Raw genomic sequence first — 21,306 nt, 5'->3', positions numbered from 1 at the left:
GTTACTATGGTGCCTGGCCAGGGTGGGCGGTTTCAATCAGTCTGCTTCCCCTAACAGCATCACTGATTCAGTGGACATGGGTTTGGATGGACTCCAGGAGTTGGTCATGGGACAGGGAGGCCTGGTGTGCTGTGGTTCATGGGGTCACAAAGAGTCGGACATGTCTGAGTGACTGAACCGAACTGTTTATTCAGTTTCATTGATTATAGATTAATTGAAAAATATTTTCTAATTTCAGTAAATCTCTGAATGAATTAAAAATATGATTTTATATATTTTGTAGTTCTCATTGAAATGAAATATTCTGCAGAATAACATGGCTCTGATTTTCTACCTCATCTATAAAGCAGCTACAATGTGGTTGCTAATGAAGTGTATGTCATTCTTAACCTTCTGCAGTTAGTGTATAATAGCAGGTTATGATTACATTTGTCATACAAATTGGACTTTCATTATAGCTGTATTTAAATTTTAAAGCATTTATGAATTCTATCCATGAAATTATAAAAACTCAAATCTATAGCAAATTTGAATTTTAAACTGAATACAATTTTTCAGCTGCTCTGAAAGCATTTAGAAACAGCTTTGTAAATATTGTTCTTTGAGACTTGCTTTCATAGAAAAGAACCCCAGGAAGATTTAAAAATGCAAATCTGATGTCAGCACGAGGTATTCATTTTGTGTAGTGTCATTTGCAATTCTGTGGGTTAATTTGGAGGGTTGTGTCTTAGTGCACAGTACTTTCTTAATTTGTTTCTTTTCAAAGTGAAGATTTTGCGCGAAACCCTGTTACAGTTCCAGGACCTTTCATAGACAGAGTCTTTTCCAGTAAGATACTTCTATTCCTCATCTTTTGCCCTCTTTGGCTCTGGCACCTCTTCCTGATTTATTTCTAGCTCCCTTCTCTAGTTTTTATAGACTTTTATTGCACTCAAGTAAATTATCCTTTATCCTCCTATTACCACCATCTTATATTTTACATATTTGCCTTTCTATAGTTGTGATTTTTCTCCTCTAATTTAATAGTTTTATACAATAGTATAATATGTGAGAATGCAGGCTTATCTAACCTTTATGTCTATATGGTTAAATCCTCAATATAGTACTATACCTAATTTTGGAAACACCTCACCAAAGGGCAGGGATATGGAAACTTAGAGAGTAGTGCAGATGATGAGAGAGACAAAACTTTCTTCTTTGCTGCTGTATGCCCAAGCTTCTCAGACAGTGCTTGGGCACATAATAGGCGCTCAAGAAATATTTAAATAACAAATAAAATAAATAAACAAAGAATAAACAAAGCAGTACTACTAGTGAACTATAATCATTCAACTTCCAAAAGGAATGTCTCAGAGAAAAAGCTGTGTTGGTTAACTGTATAGAAAATATTAGTTACATTGACCTTGGGTCTTTAAAAGAATCAGATTTTGGCAGTAAAGGTTTAAATTAGATTTATACATTTTGTACTTGTTTAACCTACTAACCAACCTGTGCACACGCACACACACACACAGTTTAGTCACCAGATTCAATAGATTATTTTTTCTTGTCCACTTTGTCCATCCTTTGCCTCATAATTGGTTCATTTCTTTTCAGTTTCTTGATCCAACACACTTAGAGTTAACTTTCTGAAATAAAGATGATTGTATCACCTTTAACAGCTAACAGGATAAACAGTCCTTTTGTATGGCATATAGGTTTATTCCCTGACAGATTTCACACCTTCCTATGCTGTATCTGTAACAAGTTGGTGGTGGTTTTCCGAGCAGACTGTCGATATTCTACTTTTATAATATTTTATATGCTGTGTCTTATACCTAAAATGCCTTCTTGTCACCAGCACTCTTTTTTGGAAGAAGGCATCAATATTTCTTCCCTGAGGATGTTTCAGTCATTGACTGTTAGATTTTAGGTACTTGCAGTTAAACTTCTAAAGGCCAGATTAAGCCAGATGACCCCACCCAGCTATTTAAAGAAGTGACTCGGTTCTGTTAGAAGCAGACTGTTTCCTCAGTGCCAAGTACTGTTCTAGGCACCGAAGCATCTCCCCTCCTGGAAGGTGCCTACTCTGTACACTGCTACCAAAGGTTTTCCTCCTTTCTCCTGATGTTTTTGGGTTAGCACTTAGTGGCAAGAAAATGACCAATAGTAATTTCAATTTCTGATTATCAACAGGTAAAGGAGCTTAAGCATTCAAACAAACTAGAAATAACAGACATCAAACTGGAGGCAGCAAGAGCTAAGAGTGAGCTAGAAAGAGAAAGGAATAAAATTCAAAGTGAACTGGATGGTAATATATGATTTCCCGTGCTTTTTACTGTTATTGTCACATATAAATTCAGATTACTAAAATAGATCAAACTGAATTTTTATTTCCAATTTTAAGCTTAATTGAATTTTAATTTTAGAGCACATATGTACTGTTTTTGTTTGTGTGTTAAATGTCCATTCTGTGATGTAACTTAAAAAATCAATCTTATGGTTATATCAGTTATTTGATTAATACATAAATTAAGTGAAACTTTATGGATAGGATTCCATACTTCCAAGGTTTATAACTTAAAATCTCTTTAGAGCATGTGATTATTAGTCTCAGATCATTTTAATTCTAAAGAATGTAAGGAACGTAGGTGGGTTTCAGGCCCAATTTTTAAGTCAAAATGTTTTTTTAGGTAGATGCTAGGCCAGTTGTTGGGTCTAGTTCAGTCTCAGCTTATTTTTAAACTCCAATTTAGCATTAGAATGTCCTTATCATCAAGATTTCTCAGAATTTATATTGTTCCTGACTTTTCTTCGGTATTTAAATAAGCTGCCTGGACCTGCAGCTCTCATCAAATTGGTCTTTAGTTGAACTAGACTCCAGTTTCAGACAGAGCTTATGATGAATGACTGTTTTCATTATTCATTTCTGCTTGATGTTGACTCATGGATTTTCATAGTGTTAGGGAGCAAATTTTCTTTGGAACTTAGAGTTTGAGAGCCAGCTTTGCATTTTTTTAAACTTTGAGTTAGATATGAATTTGTTTTAATCATTCCATGTACAAAATACTTGTCATTTCACTACAAGGAAAATTTGTGAATTCATTGGACACACTTGAAAGCTTCCAATTTATATTAGAAATCTAACAGTTCTAATAGGTTTTGATTTTATTCACTCTGCTTCCCAGCTAGCTTTCTGTGGGATTTAGATTATAGACCCTTTTAGAAGTATTTAAACCTCTTTTGATATTACCCAGGTCAATGTCCCCAGCTCTCAAGATCCAAATGAGTAAATGTATATACCGTTTATTAAGGTTTTTTTCTGTGCATGCTTGATAAAATGACAAATGAAGTCTGAATGGTAGTCTTTTTCATTAAGAAAAACTTGTCAACGAATGTAAAGATCTTTGAGATGTGTATCTGGAGAGACTTTCTATGTTCGTTTGTCTTACTGACTTATGAATATTTGCTCTTAATTATAATTTTTCTTTTTAATAACATTGAATATAGTAGAGTGTTCTTCTCTAAAAAATACTAGGATTACACTCAGACAATGAAATTCTCAAATCAGCTGTTGAACACCACAAAGTGCTGTTAGTAGAAAAGGACCGTGAATTAATACGTAAAGTACAAGCTGCCAAAGAAGAAGGTTATCAAAAACTTGTGGAATTACAAGATGAAAAGTAAGTAATTAATTACCTTATTTCGTGTTAAATCTCCTTGCAGATGAAAACGTTTTGCTGTCATATCATGCTTATTGTAGTTCTTGTAATGTAATTATCACTTGTTGTTTTAGGCTAGAACTTGAGAGCAGATTAGCGGATTTAGAGAAAATGAAAGTGGAACATGATGTCTGGAGGCAGTCTGAAAAGGATCAGTGTGAAGAGAAATTGCGAGCTTCACAGATGGCAGAAGAGTCGGCCAGAAGGGAACTACAGAGTATTAGGTTATATATGCACATGTTTTTTAAACTTTATTTTGAAATAATTTCATAGCTAACAAAACATTGTAAAACTGCTACAGAGTATTCCCATATAATCTTTGCCCATATCTCTCATATATTTGAATTCTTTTGATACCTTTGTTGAAAATCAGTTGGCCTTATATATGTGTGTGTCTGTATTCTGCTCTGTTCTGTTTCATTGATCTGTATGTCTGTCTTGACACCAATATTACTCTCTTGACTACTGTAGCTTCATAGTAAGTTTGATTCAGGTAGTGCCTACCTTCTACCTTGTTCTTTTTGTGCAAGATTGTTTTGGCTTCTCTGAGTCCTTTGCCTTTCTACATAAACTTGAAAATCAGTTTATCGCAAAGACTTATTAAGATTTTGATTGGCATTTCATTGAATCTGTAGCTCAGTTTAAGAAGAGTTGTCATCTCAAGTCTGTCCAGTCAAGGAATATGGCCTATCTCTCCACGTACTGTATTTCTGTTCTAAGTTGCTTCAATTGTGTCCAACTCTTGGTGGCCCCATGGTCTGTAGCCCACCAGGCTCCTCTGTCCATGGAATTTCCCAGGCGAGAATACTTGTGTGAGCTGCCATTACCTTCTCCAGGGGATCTTCTCGACCAAGGGATTAAACCCCACATCTCTGTGTCTCCTGCATTGGCAGGCAGATTCTTTACTACTAGTGCCACCAGACGATTCAGGTATGACCTAAATCAAATCCCTTATGATTATACAGTGGAAGTAAGAAATAGATTTAAAGGACTAGATCTGATAGATAGAGTGCCTGATGAACTATGGAATGAGGTTCATGACATTGTACAAGAGACAGGGATCAAGACCATCCCCATGGAAAAGAAATGCAAAAAAGCAAAATGGCTGTCTGGGAGGCCTTACAAATAGCTGTGAAAAGAAGAGAAGCGAAAAGCAAAGGCCAAAAGGAAAGATATAAGCATCTGAATGCAGAGTTTCAAAGAATAGCAAGAAGAGATAAGAAAGCCTTCTTCAATGATCAGTGCAAAGAAATGGAGGAAAACAACAAAATGGGAAAGACTAGAGATCTCTTCAAGAAAATTAGAGATACCAAGGGAACATCTCATGCAAAGATGGGCTCAATAAAGGACAGAAATGGTATGGACCTAACAGAAGCAGAAGATATTAAGAAGAGGTGGCAAAAATACACGGAAGAACTGTACAAAAAAGATCTTCACGACCCAGATAATCATGATGATGTGATCACTAATCTAGAGCCAGACATCTTGGAATGGGAAGTCAAGTGGGCCTTAAAAAGCATCACTACAAACAAAGCTAGTGGAGGTGATGGAATTCCAGTGGAGCTATTTCAAATCCTGAAAGATGATGCTGTGAAAGTGCTGCACTCAATATGCCAGCAAATTTGGAAAACTCAGCAGAGGCCACAGGACTGGAAAAGCTCCATTTTAGTTCCAATGCCAAAGAAAGGCAATGCCAAAGAATGCTCAAACTACTGCACAATTGCACTCATCTCACACGCTAGTAAAGTAATGCTCAAAATTCTCCAAGCCAGGCTTCAGCAATACATGAACCGTGAACTCCCTGATGTTCAAGCTGGTTTTAGAAAAGGCAGAGGAACTAGAGATCAAATTGCCAACATCTGCTGGATCATGGAAAAGGCAAGAGAGTTCCAGAAAAACATCTATTTCTGCTTTATTGACTATGCCAAAGCCTTTGACTGTGTGGATCACAATAAACTGTGGAAAATTCCTCAAGAGATGGGAATACCAGACCACCTGACCTGCCTCTTGTGAAATCTGTATGCAGGTCAGGAAGCAACAGTTAGAACTGGACATGGAACAACGGACTGGTTCCAAATAGGAAAAGGAGTGTGTCAAGGCTGTATATTGTCACCCTGCTTATTTAACTTCTATGCAGAGTACATCATGAGAAACGCTGGACTGGAAGAAACACAAGCTGGAATGAAGATTGCCGGGAGAAATATCAATAACCTCAGATATGCAGATGACATCACCCTTATGGCAGAAAGTGAAGAGGAACTAAAAAGTCTCTTGATGAAAGTGAAAGAGGAGAGTGAAAAAGTTGGCTTAAAGCTCAACATTCAGAAAACGAAGATCATGGCATCTGGTCCTATCACTTCATGGGAAATAGATGGGGAAACAGTGGAAACAGTGTCCGACTTTATTTTTTGGGGGCTCCAAAATCACTGCAGATGGTGACTGCAGCCATGAAATTAAAAGACGCTTACTCCTTGGAAGAAAAGTTATGACCAACCTAGATAGCATATTCAAAAGCAGAGACATTACTTTGCTGACTAAGGTCCGTCTAGTCAAGGCTATGGTTTTTCCTGTGGTCATGTATGGATGTGAGAGTTGGACTGTGAAGAAGGCTGAGCGCCTCAGAATTGATGCGTTTGAACTGTGGTGTTGGAGAAGACTCTTGAGAGTCCCTTGGACTGCAAGGAGATCCAACCAGTCCATTCTGAAGGAGATCAGCCCTGGGATTTCTTTGGAGGGAATCATGCTAAAGCTGAATCTCCAGAACTTTGGCCACCTCATGCAAAGAGTTGACTCACTGGAAACGACTCTGATGCTGGGAGGGATTGGGGGCAGGAGAAGAAGGGGACGACAGGGTGAGATGGCTGGATGGCATCACGGACTCGATGGACATGAATCTGAGAGAACTCTGGGAGTTGGTGATGGACAGGGAGGCCTGGCGTGCTGTGATTCATTGAGTCTCAAAGAGTCGGACACGACTGAGCGACTGAACTGGACTGAACTGAGTGCCACCAGGGAAGCCCAAGGAGCGCTCGACTGGGAGCCAGAAATTTTCCATTCAGCAAACATCTGTTGAGCATATATTCTGTGCCAAGCTCAATTCTAGGTACTGGGCATTCAGGGAATTGGATAACTGAGACATACTCTCTGTCCTGAAAGGGACAAGTTCAATACCTATAGTGGCGTGGTGTTGAGATGGGAATGATAAGCAGGAGGATGAATATAACTGGGGTACCAGTCCTGGCTTAGGCCTACCGTTTTCTTTTCAGCTTTTGGACCAGTGCCTGGCACTGTGCTTGTATGCATGCTTAGTCACACAGTTGTGTCCAGTCCTTGGCAATCCTTTGGACTGTTTCCTACCTGGCTCCTCTGTCCATGGGATTTCCCAGGCAAGAATACTGGAGTGGGTTAACCATTTCCTTCTCCAGGGGATTTCCTCTACCCAGGAATCGAACCTGTGTCTCTTACATTGCAGGCAGAGTCTTTACCACTGATCCTACTCTGGAAACATTTATATTATATTTGGGTCATCTTTAATTATTGTCATCAAAGTTTTGTAGTGTTCATTGTATATATCAAGCTCATATGGTATTAATTTTAATTCTAAGCATTTTTATGTGATTATAAACAGTTATTTAAAAAAAATTTTTACTTCCTAATTGTTTATTGCTAACATCTGAGGTCTCCTGCATTGTAGGCAGATTCTTTACCAAATGAGCTATCAGGGAAGCCCCTCCAAAAAGAAAACACACACATAGTTAGAAATATAATTGACTTTTATGCGTTGGTCTTGAATTCTGTGATCTTACTAAAGTCATGTATTTTCTACTAGCTGCTTTGTGGGTTCTTAGTTTCTAACATCATGTTGTATGCCTTGTACTTTCTTTTAGGTTTTTGCTTAATTTTTTGGGTTATTTCTTGAGTTGGAAATTTACTTCACCTAATGTTCATTCTTTCATTTTTATTGGTAAAAGTGTCGTGCTGAGAATTTTCTTATTACTGCTTTAAATGTATCATAGAGATTATGATATGTAGTGTTTTAATTATCATTATTTTTTAGAAATTCTCTAATTTTAATTTGCATCTTTTACCTAGGAATTAATCGGAGATGTGTTAATAGAAGATGTGGTTGTTTAATAGAAGGTGAAATGAATAGTTTTCAAGGGCTGCCATACATAGCAAAATACCATAGACAGGGGTAGTTTAAACAAGGGAATTTTTTTTTTCTTATAGTTCCAGAGGTTAGAAGCCTGAGATCCTTATGTATTAGTAGGTTGAGTTTCCCCTGAGGCCTCTGTCCTTGACTTGAGTGGTTGCATTCTTACTGTGCCCTCAGTCGTGTCCGACTCTTCGCGACCGTCATGGGATTCTCCAGGCAAGAGTACTGGTGTGGGTTGCCATTGCCTTCTCCGTTTCTGCTTTATAGGACATACTGATGTTTTCTTTGTGACCTAATATATCAAGGCCAGGACTAGGGTAAAGCCAGTGAGGCAATCAGGGTGCAAAATTTAAGGCGGTACTCTTATGTGTTGACATTGGACTTGTAGGAAATCTGGGCTGAGTCTCATTAAATTTTTTACCCTAGGTACCTCTCTTGCCTTATCCCAGTCTTAGACCTGTAACACATGATCAATTTTATGAGTGTTACGTAAGGGCTAGTAAAGAAAGTGCTCAATTATAAGAGTTTAAAATTTGATATATACATCCATAAAATCTACCTTATTAACTGTGGTGTTTATTTCTTCTCCATACTTTTATTTTTTGTTCATTTGTCTTGTACAAAGAGTTATATATTAAAGTCTCCTATTGTTTAATGTGCTTCTATCTATGACTCCTTACATTTCTTGTAATTTTTTTGCTTCATAGGTGATTGCTATATTATTTGGTATATAGATAATTATAACAGTTACACTTATGAATTGTGGCTGTTAGCATTTAAAAGCGCTTTCTTTTTGTCTTTTGTGTTTGGCTTGAATTTCACTATTACTATTACTCCTTTTTTCTTATTGCTTCCATTTGCCTGGGATACTTACTGTTAGTCTGTCTTTTTAAATGTGTCTTTTATGTGTAGCATACACAAGCAGCTGGGTCTTGCTTTGTATCCAAACTAGAGACCTTTTTGTTTTAATGGATGAGTTAAGCTTGTTCACAGGCGGTGAGCACATATGCAGGGGGAGCATAAGAGATCACTTGTGGAGATTGAGAATTACTTCCTCTTTTTCATTAGTGGTATTTTGAAGTTTGGGTATTTTCTGTCTTCTGTTTATGTGAAAGATGTGATTTTGTGTGGCTTTATTTGATCTTGGTTTTCTGTATTTTTTGTAGGACGTGTGTGTGTGTGTGTGTGTGTGTATACACATATATATAAAACATAGAACTAGGCATCTACTGTTATCTTTTGCTATCTGGAAGTCCCCTATATCTGCTTTTTAAAAAATTCTAAAATCTTAATGACTTTCTAATGATATAGATTACAGTTGAGAGTTTTTTTTTTTTTTAAATCATGTTAATTAAGCTGTAGGTTGTGTTTTGGAACACAGTTTTTAATTTTCATTACCCAGGAAAGAATCACCTCAGGCAAAGATACATGTATTATTTACAAATTTCAGGTTTTATGAGCTATTAATTTAAATGTTAGCTACCACAATTCTAGGATCATAAATCTGTTACGGATTTTTAGAGTCAATCTTATGCTGCTCTTTGCTTTTAGGTGGGTACATATTTTTTTGATGAATCAGGACAGTTTGGCTCTTTTTAAAATCTCTTCTTGACAGTCTCCAGAAAGGAGAGAGAGGGGCCCACCCTCACCCCAGAAACCTCACTCTAATGTTTTATCTTATTGTGGTCCCACCGTTTGGCCAATTAGAATCCTTTCTGTTAGAATTTAAGCCTGTTTCTCCTGGTTTGGGCTTCTGTTGCTATAGTGATGAAATGTGCAGCAATCATCACTTAAAGACAATAATGAACTTGACCCTTATTTTGTAATGCTATATAAAGCAGTTTTCATTCCTGTATTTTTAAAATATGAATGATTTTATATTAGCCACTTTGATCATTTTTTGATTCCTCTTCAGTTTCTCCAGGTCATTTATAATGTCTGATGGACCCTAATTTACTAAAATAAGGACCTAGTAACCAACTTAAAATATATTAATTAGCAGAAGGGTTAATTCACAAAATTTGTGCATTTTTTGCTAGTCAACAATTGTGTTTTTCCCGTGGCAATTCTGATCTTCTGATTTATTAAGTCTAGCTAAATCAACCAGGTCTATTTTGACCAGTTAATAAAACAATCATCATCGTGACTTGTCTTACTTAGAATTTGTGGTAGGTCAGAAAGAGACTACCTGTGGAGAAAAAGGTTTTGCTAACGTTATGATAAAGGACAGAAATGGTATGGACCTAACAGAAGCAGAAGACATTAAGAAGAGGTGGCAAGAATACACAGAAGAACTGTACAAAAAAGATCTTCACGACCAAGATAATCACGATGGTATAATCACTCACCTAGAGCCAGACATCCTGGAATGTGAAGTCAAGTGGGCCTTAGGAAGCATCACTATGAACAAAGCTAGTGGAGGTGATGGAATTCCAGTTGAGCTATTTCAAATCCTGAAAGATGATGCTGTGAAAGTGCTGCACTCAATATGCCAGCCAATTTAGAAAATTCATCAGTGGCCACAGGACTGGAAAAGGTCAGTTTTCATTCCAATCCCAAAGAAAGGCAATGCCAAAGAATGCTCAAACTACCGCACAATTGCACTCAGCTCACATGCTAGTAAAGTAATGCTCAAAATTCTCCAAGCCAGGCTTCAACAGTACATGAACCGTGAATTTCCAGATGTTCAAGCTGGTTTTAGAAAGGGCAGAGGAACCAGAGATCAAATTGCCAACATCCACTGGATCATGGAAAAGGCAAGAGAGTTCCAGAAAAACATCTATTTCTGTTTTATTGACTATGCCAAAGCCTTTGACTGTGTGGATCACAATAAACTGTGGAAAATTCCTCAAGAGATGGGAATACCAGACCACCTGACCTGCCTCTTGTGAAATCTGTATGCAGGTCAGGAAGCAGCAGTTAGAACTGGAAATGGAACAACAGACTGGTTCCAGATAGGAAAAGGAGTGTGTCAAGGCTGTATATTGTCACCCTGCTTATTTAACTTCTATGCAGAGTACATCATGAGAAATGCTGGACTGGAAGAAACACAAGCTGGAATCAAGATTACCGGGAGAAATATCAGTAACCTCAGATATGCAGATGACACCACCCTTATGGCAGAAAGTGAAGAGGAACTCAAAAGCCTCTTGATGAAAGTGAAAGAGAAGAGTGAAAAAGTTGGCTTAAAGCTCAACATTCAGAAAACGAAGATCATGGCATCCGGTCCCATCACTTCATGGGAAATAGATGAGGAAACAGTGCAAACAGTGTCAGACTTTATTTTTTTGGGCTCCAAAATCACTGCAGATGGTGACTGCAGCCATGAAATTAAAAGACGCTTACTCCTTGGAAGAAAAGTTATGACCAACCTACATAGTATATTCAAAAGCAGAGACATTACTTTCCTGACTAAGGTCCGTCTATGGTTTTTCCAGTGGTCATGTATGGATGTGAGAGCTGGACTGTGAAGAAGGCTGAGCACCAAAGAATTGATGCTTTTGAACTGTGGTGTTGGAGAAGACTCTTGAGAGTCCCTTGGACTGCAAGGAGATCCAGCCAGTCCATTCTAAAGGAGATCAGCCCTGGGATTTCTTTGGAAGGAATGATGCTAAAGCTGAAACTCCAGTACTTTGGCCACCTCGTGCAAAGAGTTGACTCATTGGAAAAGACTCTGATGCTGGGAGGGATTGGGGGCAGGCGGAGAAGTGGATGACAGAGGATGAGATGGCTGGATGGCATCACGGACTCGATGGATGTGAGTCTGAGGGAACTCCGGGAGTTGGTGATGGACAGGGAGGCCTGGCGTGCTGCGATTCATGGGGTCGCAAAGAGTCGGACTCGACTGAGCGGCTGAACTGAACTGAAGGTTATGAAAAGTCTAAAGCATATAAAGCAGAAGTATCCATTTATTTACAAAGTGGGATTAATCACTTTGGCAGATGCTTTCAACTATTAATTACATTCCAGTCTCTTGTCTTCATTAACATGGTTTCTTCATTACTGGGCTAAATAATAAAATGATCATTCTAGTTAGGATTCTGTTTTTCAAAAGGCTACCCCCCCCCACAAGTTTGTAAAATTTATAAAGTTACCTGTAAATTAAAAACATGTTAAAATTACACGATTTTAAATAAGATCGCATACCCAACCAACTCCTGGCTATGGCAGTAACCCAGCTTCAGCTAACTCAGGCATAACAAAAGGTGGTGGCGGGGTGGGGGGGTTACTTTATTGGCTGAGATATATTGTGGACAGGACAGGGATTGTGCTGGTCTCAGGGACAGCTGGATCCAGGAACTCAAATGTGCCAGCTGAGAGTAACTTCTTCCCTCCTTTCACCTGCCTCCTCTCTTCTTTCCTAACTCCTGTATCTGCTGCTCTTCTGCTGCTTTCCCTGTGAGGACGAGACTGTCTTTTGAGATCAGAAGCAGAGTTCTCACCTGATGATTCAAATTAGGAAAGTCTGGAAAGATTTTGTGTATGGTTCATATGCCTGTCCCTGGGCCCACCACTGTGGCCAGAGGGTTAGGGCACTCTGACTCTGCCAGAGTTTTCTTGCCTGTTTCTGAGTGCATGGGCATGGTGGTGGTATGTAGAAGGAGAGGTGGTAAAGTGCAGTTTGTTACCACAAGTGGGAAGAGGTGTCTTAGAGAAATAGCATCAGTTAACTAGCTGAGAGAAAGAGAACTTGATCATTTAAAATTTTTGCAGTGTAAAGCCAGAGCTGTATTTTTCTGTTTGTGGCTTTCTAATTTTTTCTTAAGTTTTTTAGGAACATTTTAAAAAACTTCTCTCCTAATATATCTTCCTTTCTACTTATTATACTGTATCTTGAGATGAATTATCTATTGCATATCATCTTAGTAGGGAGCAGGAGACTTAGACTTGGCCAGTTGAACAAGTTCTTTTACAGAATTTGAACAGCAAAATAAGGGATGGAAAAATACATGGCAGCTGTTGACAGACCAGACAGTTTGTGTGACATGTCCTTGCTTGTAATTCAGGCCAATTACTCTAGCCCAGTTCTGGCTCTCTAGTTCCCTGTCTATTCATAGAGTCTCGTATATCTTCCCAGGAAGGTCCTTTTCTCTTTGCTAATAATGATCAGAGACGATTTCCATCACTCAGGGCAAGAACCTTGGCTTTCAGGAAAAACTGCCTTTCTCAAAAAACTGATTCTAAGGATCTTAGACAATAGAGAAATCACAACTTCTGTGTGGCAATTGAGACTGACATCAAATGAAGCCAAGAGTTTAAAGTCTAGTTTCTCAGTCATACTAGCCACATTTCAAATGTGCAGTAGCCACATGTAGCTAGGAACTATCACATTGGATGTGCAAATTGTAGAACATTTCCATCATTAAAGAAAGCTGTCAGACAATGCTGTTGGACTGTAAGTTCCTTAAAGACGGGATTTTGTCTGTCATTCTCCTGTGTATCTGCAACACTTAGGACTGGGTTCTGCGTTTGTAGGTACTCAGTCAATGGTTATTGAATGTTGAAATGACATACATCAGCTGCCTGTCATAGAAAACATAGGCAGTAGTCAGCACAAGAGAACTTCGAAGAGAACTTAGAACAGCTCCATCTCACTGTTACTCCAAATGTTTCCCATTGAACTTTTCTGTAGCTGCATACTCTGTTTGTACTTTGGTCTTCCAGTCTGCTTACCAAATATAGTTTCTTTCATAATTACTTTCAAAATGTAGAGTACTTGATCTCATAGTTTCTCATTCCTCAACTTACCCTTTACCTTTCAACTTCTCCACATCAGCAATCCATTAACAATTTTTGCTGTAGTTTCTGAAATCTGTCCCATTACCAATAAGTTTTTTTATAGTCTCCGCATTTTTAAAACACCCCCCCTCACTGATAACTTTGTCCTAATGGTATATTGCCTGGCAGCATTTTTAAGTAGAAATTATTTCTCCATCCTGTCTCCTACAACTAGGGACCAAGAAGAGAAATCACTGTTTGTGAATCCCACTCTTGCTTTCAGACCATTGTTTGAGTCAGTTCGGTTCAGTTCCTCAGTTGTGTCCGACTCTTTGTGACCCCATGGACTGCAGCACACCAGGCTTCCCTGTCCATCACCAACTCTCAGAGCTTGCTCAAACTCATGTCCATCGAGTCAGTGATGCCATCCAACCATCTCATCCCCTGTCGTCCCCTTCTCCTGCCCTCAATCTTTCCCAGCATCAGAGTCTTTTCCAGTGAGTCAGTTCTTCGCATCAGGTAGAGTTTCAGCTTCAACGTCAGTCCTTCCAATGAATATTCAGGACTGACTTTCTTTGGGATTGACTGGTTGGATCTCCTTGCAGTCCAAGGGACTCTCAAGAGTCTTCTCCAACACCACAGTTCAAAAGCATCAGTTCTTTGGTGCTCAGCTTTCTGGCTCTGCTGGTAAAGAATCCGCCTGCAATTGTTTGACTAACTTTGGTTAAAATGGCCTTTCCTTTGATGTTCCTTGCATCCATCTGATGCCTGTCTTTTTTTCTGCCAGTTACTGACATACAGAATATTCCCCAATGGTCCCTGAGGACCTTCACTTCTGTTTCAGTGTTTCTCTATTTTCTGTCCTTTCCTATCATTCTTATTGACCATACTATTGATATTCTTGACTCTTCTAACACCTTAGCCATTTGTTTATTTTATCTTAATTCTGGCATTCTTCATCTTTATTCTAAGCCCTTTCACTTAGCTGTGGTTTGGAGACCTTGTCATCTCTTAGAGCCAGTTGTTTCAGACATTTATTTTTTTTTTCCTCTTTCCACCCCATTTTCACTGAAGGTAATGAAACTGATAGTTCTTGTACTTAAAAAAAATATTCCTCCAGTCTCTTAGGCTGGTTCCCCTGCTGCCATTCAGCTTGGAAACTGTGTCCACTGTCCCACCGTGCTCTTACTTGTACCTGAGCAAAGGATCCTGGATATGAATTTTTTCCACTTCCTCCTATCTGAGAATTCCTGTATCTTTATCCATCCCCTCCTCCCTTTCTATTAAGATTCTTTTTTCCCTTTATATCCAAAGTAAGTAGTGCTTTTCATCCCACCCTTTATTTCCTCTGGCATCTTGCTTTGGCAGTTACCTTCTTCTTCACCTGTACCTTCTCCTCGGACTCTTATTTTGCTTGAAAGGTTCAGTTCAGATTGCATTTCTCTTATGTAGTCTTTAGTGATCCTTTTATGAAAATTAATTGTACTTTCTTCTGTAGTTTGTACTTTTAAAACTTATTTTCTTTTGGCTTGTGAAACCCTTTGACTATTCAAAACCTTCTAATCATCTTCAGCACTTTTTCAAAATAATATCTACATGTCTTGAAGTCTTACTGTTACTGAAATTTAAGACCATTGAATTTATCCCTGTTAAGGGTACTTTTTGTTGAATGTAAATATCCCTTAGAATCCTAACTATAATGATCTTAAATCAAGGACTCATTTTCTCCTTAAAGAAATAAAAATCTCCAATCAGTTGTGAATTCTAAGCCAGCACTGCTTCAGCAAAGTAAACTGGAGAGAACTATGTAGATCATCTTTTATAGTTTACCAAAGTGATAGTCTTAACCTCTTTCATGTTTAATGATTGTCAGATACTCTGTCATTTTTTGGTTTCTTTGGCTTTGGTTTTTGTATGTAGGGCACTTTTGTTTCTCTTCATGTCTACATAATTTATTTAGAAAGCGTCATGAGAAACTCTGGGCTGGAAGAAGCACAAGCTGGAATCAAGATTGCCGGGAGAGATATCAATAACCTCAGATATGCAGATGACACCACCCTTATGGCAGAAAGTGAAGAGGAGCTAAAAAGCCTCTTGATGAAAGTGAAAGAGGAGAGTGAAAAAGTTGGCTTAAAGCTCAACATTCAGAAAATGAAGATCATGGCATCCGGTCCCATCACTTCATGGGAAATAGATGTGGAAACAGTGTCAGACTTTATTTTTGGGGGCTCCAAAATCACTGCAGATGGTGATTGCAGCCATGAAATTAAAAGACGCTTACTCCTTGGAAGAAAAGTTATGACCAACCTAGATAGCATATTCAAAAGCAGAGACATTACTTTGCCAACAAAGGTCTGTCTAGTCAAGGCTATGGTTTATCCAGTGGTCATGTATGGATGTGAGAGTTAGACTATAAAGAAAGCTGAGCGCCAAAGAATTGATGCTTTTGAACTGTGGTGTTGGAGAAGACTCTTGAGAGTCCTTTGGACTGCAAGGAGATCCAACTAGTCCATTCTAAAGGAGATCAGTCCTGGGTGTTCTTTGGAAGGAATGATGCTAGAGCTGAAACTCCAGAACTTTGGCCACCTCATGCAAAGAGTTGACTCATTGGAAAAGACTGATGCTGCGAGGGACTGGGGGCAGGAGGAGAAGGGGATGACAGAGGATGAGATGGCTGGATGGCATCACCAACTCGATGGACATGAGTTTGGGTGAACTCCGGGAGTGGGTGATGGACAGGGAGGCCTGGCATGCTGCGACTCATGGGGTTGAAGAGAGTCGGACACGACTGAGCGACTGAACTGAATGCTTTCATAACTGGGTCTTATTTCTTAACTGATTTACCAGGTGTATCCAAAATCTTGACAAGAGCCAAGATATATCTGAAGCCACACTTTAACTCTGGACCTGAGAGAGGACCCACAGTGTTTTCTCCTCTATTATCATCTTCATGGTTACGTAGAAAGAAACCTTTATTAACTCAGTAACTTGGGCTTCCCCGGTGGCTTGAGGTTAAAGCATCTGCCTGGAAGGCGGGAGACCCAGGTTCGATCCCTGGGTCAGGAAGATCCCCTGGAGAAGGAAATGGCAACCCACTCCAGTATTCTTGCCTGGAGAATCCCATGGAAGGAGGAGCCTGGTAGGCTACAGTCCATGGGGTCACAAAGAGTTGGACACGACTAAGCGACTTCACTCACTCACTCAACTTAAAAGTGCCAAGTTAATAACACCATAAACATTTAAGGGAAAAATGCACAGGTTTGAGAGCGTTTCATAAAGCTAGACTTACAGAATCAGAGTGTCACTGGTCCTGTCAAAGGAGCACAGGCAGGGCAAGACTGGCTCTCTTCCTTTAGAGCAGTTGTTTCTGGCTTTGTGTGCACCTATCTCAGGAGCAGTGTATTTTATGGTTTCTTCCATGTCATATTGTCCAGCCACCTTGTGCATTTAAATATTTAATCCAAGATTTGAGTTGGTTCATTTAGTCCATCAGCAAATACTTACTGAATCTTTATTAGTGTTTAAAGCACAACTCTAGGCCCATGAGAATGAAGCAGTTTTAATTAGGTTGAAAAGGCATGCTATTAATGCTAAACTATAAAGAGTACGTGCCAAACAAATTATATTTGAGGTAAGTGTTTGAAGGATTTTTAAAAGGGAGGGTTGAGAGCTTATCCTGTCAAAGCTAATTAATGTAAAGTCTTTCTCATGAGGTTAGTCCTTTGGTCACCAGAGATGCACTGTGTTTTTAAGGTTTTGGCTGAGAATGTATCATTCCTTTTGAAGAGGACACAAATTGTGTAAGTGTTCTTTCATCTCAGGGATGAAAACTCAATATATTTTACAGAACATGGTATGTTGTCTTGTACTAGATAGTTTTCTTTTAAATTCTGGATTTAAAATCAGTATAGTTGCAGCATAATGAAGTGGGTCACAGGAATATTTAGGTATGAGAAGACCTTTGTCCCATCTTAATTTGACTGCTTGGTAGCCATGTGATTTGGGCCTGACTTAGCTAAGCCTCAGTCTGTCTTTCTGCATTATTTGGAATTATAAAGATGACTTGTTACTTCCATAGAACTATTGTGAGAAATTACTAAACTGACCAACCTTAATTAAAGGTTCTCTGTTATACTCTAGACATCATGGTAGGCTTTAAAGATACATTTAGAAGCTGTATAACCTAGTGGAATGAAAATGAAGAAGCAGTATGTCTGAAAGCATGTTGTAAATTGTGAAACACTGCCTAGCTGTAAGATGGCTCCTCCTGAACTGGGCTACTTTCTCTTGCCTTACTAACCCATTGTGCTCTTTTCCACCAAAGCCTTTTGTTCAGGCTGTTCCCTGTGTTTGTCAGAACCGTACCCATCAGAGTTACATCTCCATGTAGTAATCTCTCATCCTTCTAGATAGAATTGATTTCTCATCTTCTCTGTGCCCATAGTTCATTGATTTTTTTCATAGCAGAAGTAGAAATTTGTTACATTTTACTTATATATGAACACAACTTGGTTGCTTGAAGTCAAAATCTTTGCCTTTGAATCTACCACTTTGCATAAAGACAATGCCATGTGTCAATATGAGCACGCAATAAGATGATTGTATAACTCAGTGAAATATATGAACTATGGATTTTTAATAATATCTTTTGTTGGGTTGTGACTTTTAGGTTAAAACTTCAACAACAAATTGTGGATATTGAAAATGCAGAAAAAGAGAAAAAAGAAAATTCTGACCTGAAACAGGTATTATTTTAGCAAACAAATTGCTTTTATTTTTTTAAGTGCTTCTTTAAATCTGTGTTTTGAATCTGTGGGCATTTTATATATAAGAATTCTGAAAATATTTCAACTGATAACGAATTGATGAGGTTGATATGTAAAGATAAAGTGTTTAAACCTCTTTAAGCTCTAGCTTACTAAGTTTCTTTTGCTAATTGCTGTTTTTCTTAGAATACTTCTATGCTGTGGCCCGTGATCAGTCTTTATCACTCTTTACCTACTTATGGCTGTGCCGAGTCATCATTGCTGCACACAGTCTTTCTAGCTGCAGTGAGCAGGGCCTGCTGTCTGGCTGCGGTGTGCAGGCTCCTCATTACTGTGGCTTCTTTTGTTGTGGAGCATGGGCCCTAGGGCTCTTGGGCTTCAGTAGTTGTGGTGTGTGGGCTCAGCGCTTGAGGCGCGTGGGCTTAGTTGCCCCATGGTGTGTGGAATCTTCTGGGACCAGGGATTGAACCCTTGTGCCCTGCGTTGACAGTCATGTTATTAACCACAGGACCATTAGAGAAGTCCCAAGATCAGTTTTTTAAAATTACATTTTAAAGGACAATATTTTGATATTATGAATTTAAAAAATGAATTAGAAAGATCATCCTTGTTTTGAGTTACTTGGGTGATTGACTCGTAACTTTGCATTTCTTATTCCATGAGCTATGTTTTTATTACATCCTTGTGAAATCTAAAGAGTCGTATTTATGGAAGGAAATTCATATTTTAATTAAAGTTGTTTGGGTTCAGGAAAGATTTATATGGGCAAAACATATTATGAGGAGTGAAAATTCCATTTTTAGGATTTATGCTTTGCATATATAGTTATGGTTTCTGAGTCTGAAGTAGAAGGGCATAATGTTTAATACTCAGAAGTTATCTAGTTTCATTGGCATTGAGCTTTCTGTCATCCTGAAGATATGGAAAAGTATTAAGCTCTTTGAAGGTTACTTGTTCAGCCATCTGTAATACAGATTTAATATTTACAACTGCAGTTAAAAATACTGAATAGTTCTTCTGGAGAAATTCATTCTAAAATAAAAATCTGAAACAACCTTTTTACTTTATTTTTCTGACGATTGCTTTTTGTACCTATATAATTCTGTAGGTGGCTTTGCTACCATCAGAAAGTAATGGAATTATTTCTTCTTTATTGCATAAAGAATCTGGTTTCTTTTGACTCTTGAGTCTTATAATGGATTCTTTTGATCTGAAATCACTTAAACTCTCTGCCTCCTAACTTCTCTCAGAGAATGGCTTTTAGAGGTAGAAGAAAGTGAAAGAAAAATGAGAATTTGTTTTTATTAATTGGTAAAATGGCTTTTGTAAGAAGTAGGTATAAATATGTCCCAAATGTGTTATTTGGATAGAACTTAAGAGCAGTGATGTGAATCTCCTAGCCTGTTAATTTGTAACTAGATAATCAACTACTTTTCATGAGAAGAAGTACTCCCAGATAAAGGTAAACTGGAATAGAGAAGCCTGAGTGACATTTCACAGTTTGATAAATGGTTCTAGAGGCAAAGGAATCCCTACCATTCATTAGGTTTCTCAAATTATCTTCTGCCTGACACCTGATGTATAGAATGCTTGAAAACTACTCAGAAACAATGTGAGAATGAGCGTTCCTGTATTTATGTTTTTTGACTGTTCAGAAAGCAGAACCCCGTGACGGAGCACTAATCAAAAGGTTTGTGGGAGTATGAGACGATTTTCTTAGCAGCTTTCCCAGCTCACCTTTTAAAATCTGTTCTTTCCTCGGAGGCTAGGAGACTCATATTTGGATTCTCTTTGCTCACATTGCTGCTGTCTTTCTAAGGACCCTTCTCCCTGTTTCTAGTACCTCTTCTGGCCTGCTTATTTGGGCAAGAGGAGAGAGGACTCAGTTGCAGATTGAGGAATAAGGTTCTTTATAGTCTCTGGTTATATTAAGAAATGATCCTAATGCTGCTGCTTTTGATTATTTTGTTCCAGGGTATCCCCAGGGGCACGTCAGTTGGGTGGGACATTTGTGAGGGAAGATGCTTAGTGTCTTCTATGTCTCTCATATTCTGTTGCGTTTGCTTACATTTCTCTTTTCCTCTTTTAAGCAAATCAGTGGTTTGCAGATCCAAGTGACCTCACTGGCACAGTCAGAAAATGAGTTGCTGAATTCAAACCAAATACTGAAGGAAATGGTGGAGAGGTTAAAACAGGAATGCCGAAATTTAAGAAGCCAAGCTGAAAGAGCACAACTAGAAGTTGAAAAGTAGAGTTTGCTTTTTTTATGTACAAATTGTTTCTTCTTTATGCTGTATTCTTTTAATGACGATTCCAGTGTTGAATGTATTTTGATAATTAGTTAAAATACCCCATTGACATGTACAGTGGTTTTAGGTAATGTATTTTCTGTTTCTAGAGATGAGCTTTTAGAACTCTGAGATTGGTTTTTTAAAAAAAGAAGACCTCTTAAAACTCTGCCTGACCACAGTATTCTGAAAACCTTCAGAGAAGCACTTCTTTATTCATTGAGTAAATCAATATATTTCTTAGTACTTCAAGTATATAAATTCTTCAGAATGCCAGAAATCAGAAACAAAATTTTTGATGTGTACAATTTACTTCCTAGAATTAGAATCTTTTGGATTTTCTCTTTGAAAAGCTCATTTATTTGTTTATATTTTTTGATCTTGGAATCTCTTAGTAATAGACAGTCTAGTAAACTGTAGGGAGATGATTGTGGTGATCAAGATTTCCCTGGAAAGTTCTGTTTATATATGATAGAAAACTACTATTTTGTATTTGCTTTGTTATTATAACATGTCATTACAAGTTTTTGAATCTATAAAACATTATTCTTTTCACATTTTTTCTTATGAAGGCTGCTTGCCACATAAATTTTTTTTTCTTATTTTCAGTTTTTCATTTTTTAAGGCTTGTCCATGGCTTCGTATATGTGGTTGAATTTCAAGAAAAGTAAGGAAGA

General features: G+C 38.2%; 1 protein-coding gene across 3 annotated transcripts in view; it reads left to right on the top strand.

Moving 5' to 3' along the window:
* The window catches only part of CEP83 (centrosomal protein 83), a 143,568-nt gene that overhangs the window by 94,449 nt on the left and 27,813 nt on the right, over positions 1–21,306 (top strand). For all 3 annotated transcript variants that reach the window (XM_005679823.3, XM_018047628.1, XM_005679824.3), the window contains 5 exons: positions 2,176–2,290; positions 3,518–3,662; positions 3,776–3,925; positions 18,245–18,320; positions 20,432–20,589. In XM_005679823.3, coding sequence (XP_005679880.2) covers positions 2,176–2,290; positions 3,518–3,662; positions 3,776–3,925; positions 18,245–18,320; positions 20,432–20,589 — 644 coding nt within the window. The remainder of the gene's footprint in view (positions 1–2,175; positions 2,291–3,517; positions 3,663–3,775; positions 3,926–18,244; positions 18,321–20,431; positions 20,590–21,306) is intronic.

This window comes from Capra hircus, chromosome 5, assembly GCF_001704415.2.
Source record: "Capra hircus breed San Clemente chromosome 5, ASM170441v1, whole genome shotgun sequence".
In the NCBI taxonomy this organism is placed as follows: Eukaryota; Metazoa; Chordata; class Mammalia; order Artiodactyla; family Bovidae; genus Capra; species Capra hircus.
The sequence above is the reverse complement of the archived record's forward strand: the minus strand, read 5'-3'. Positions and strand labels throughout refer to the sequence as shown.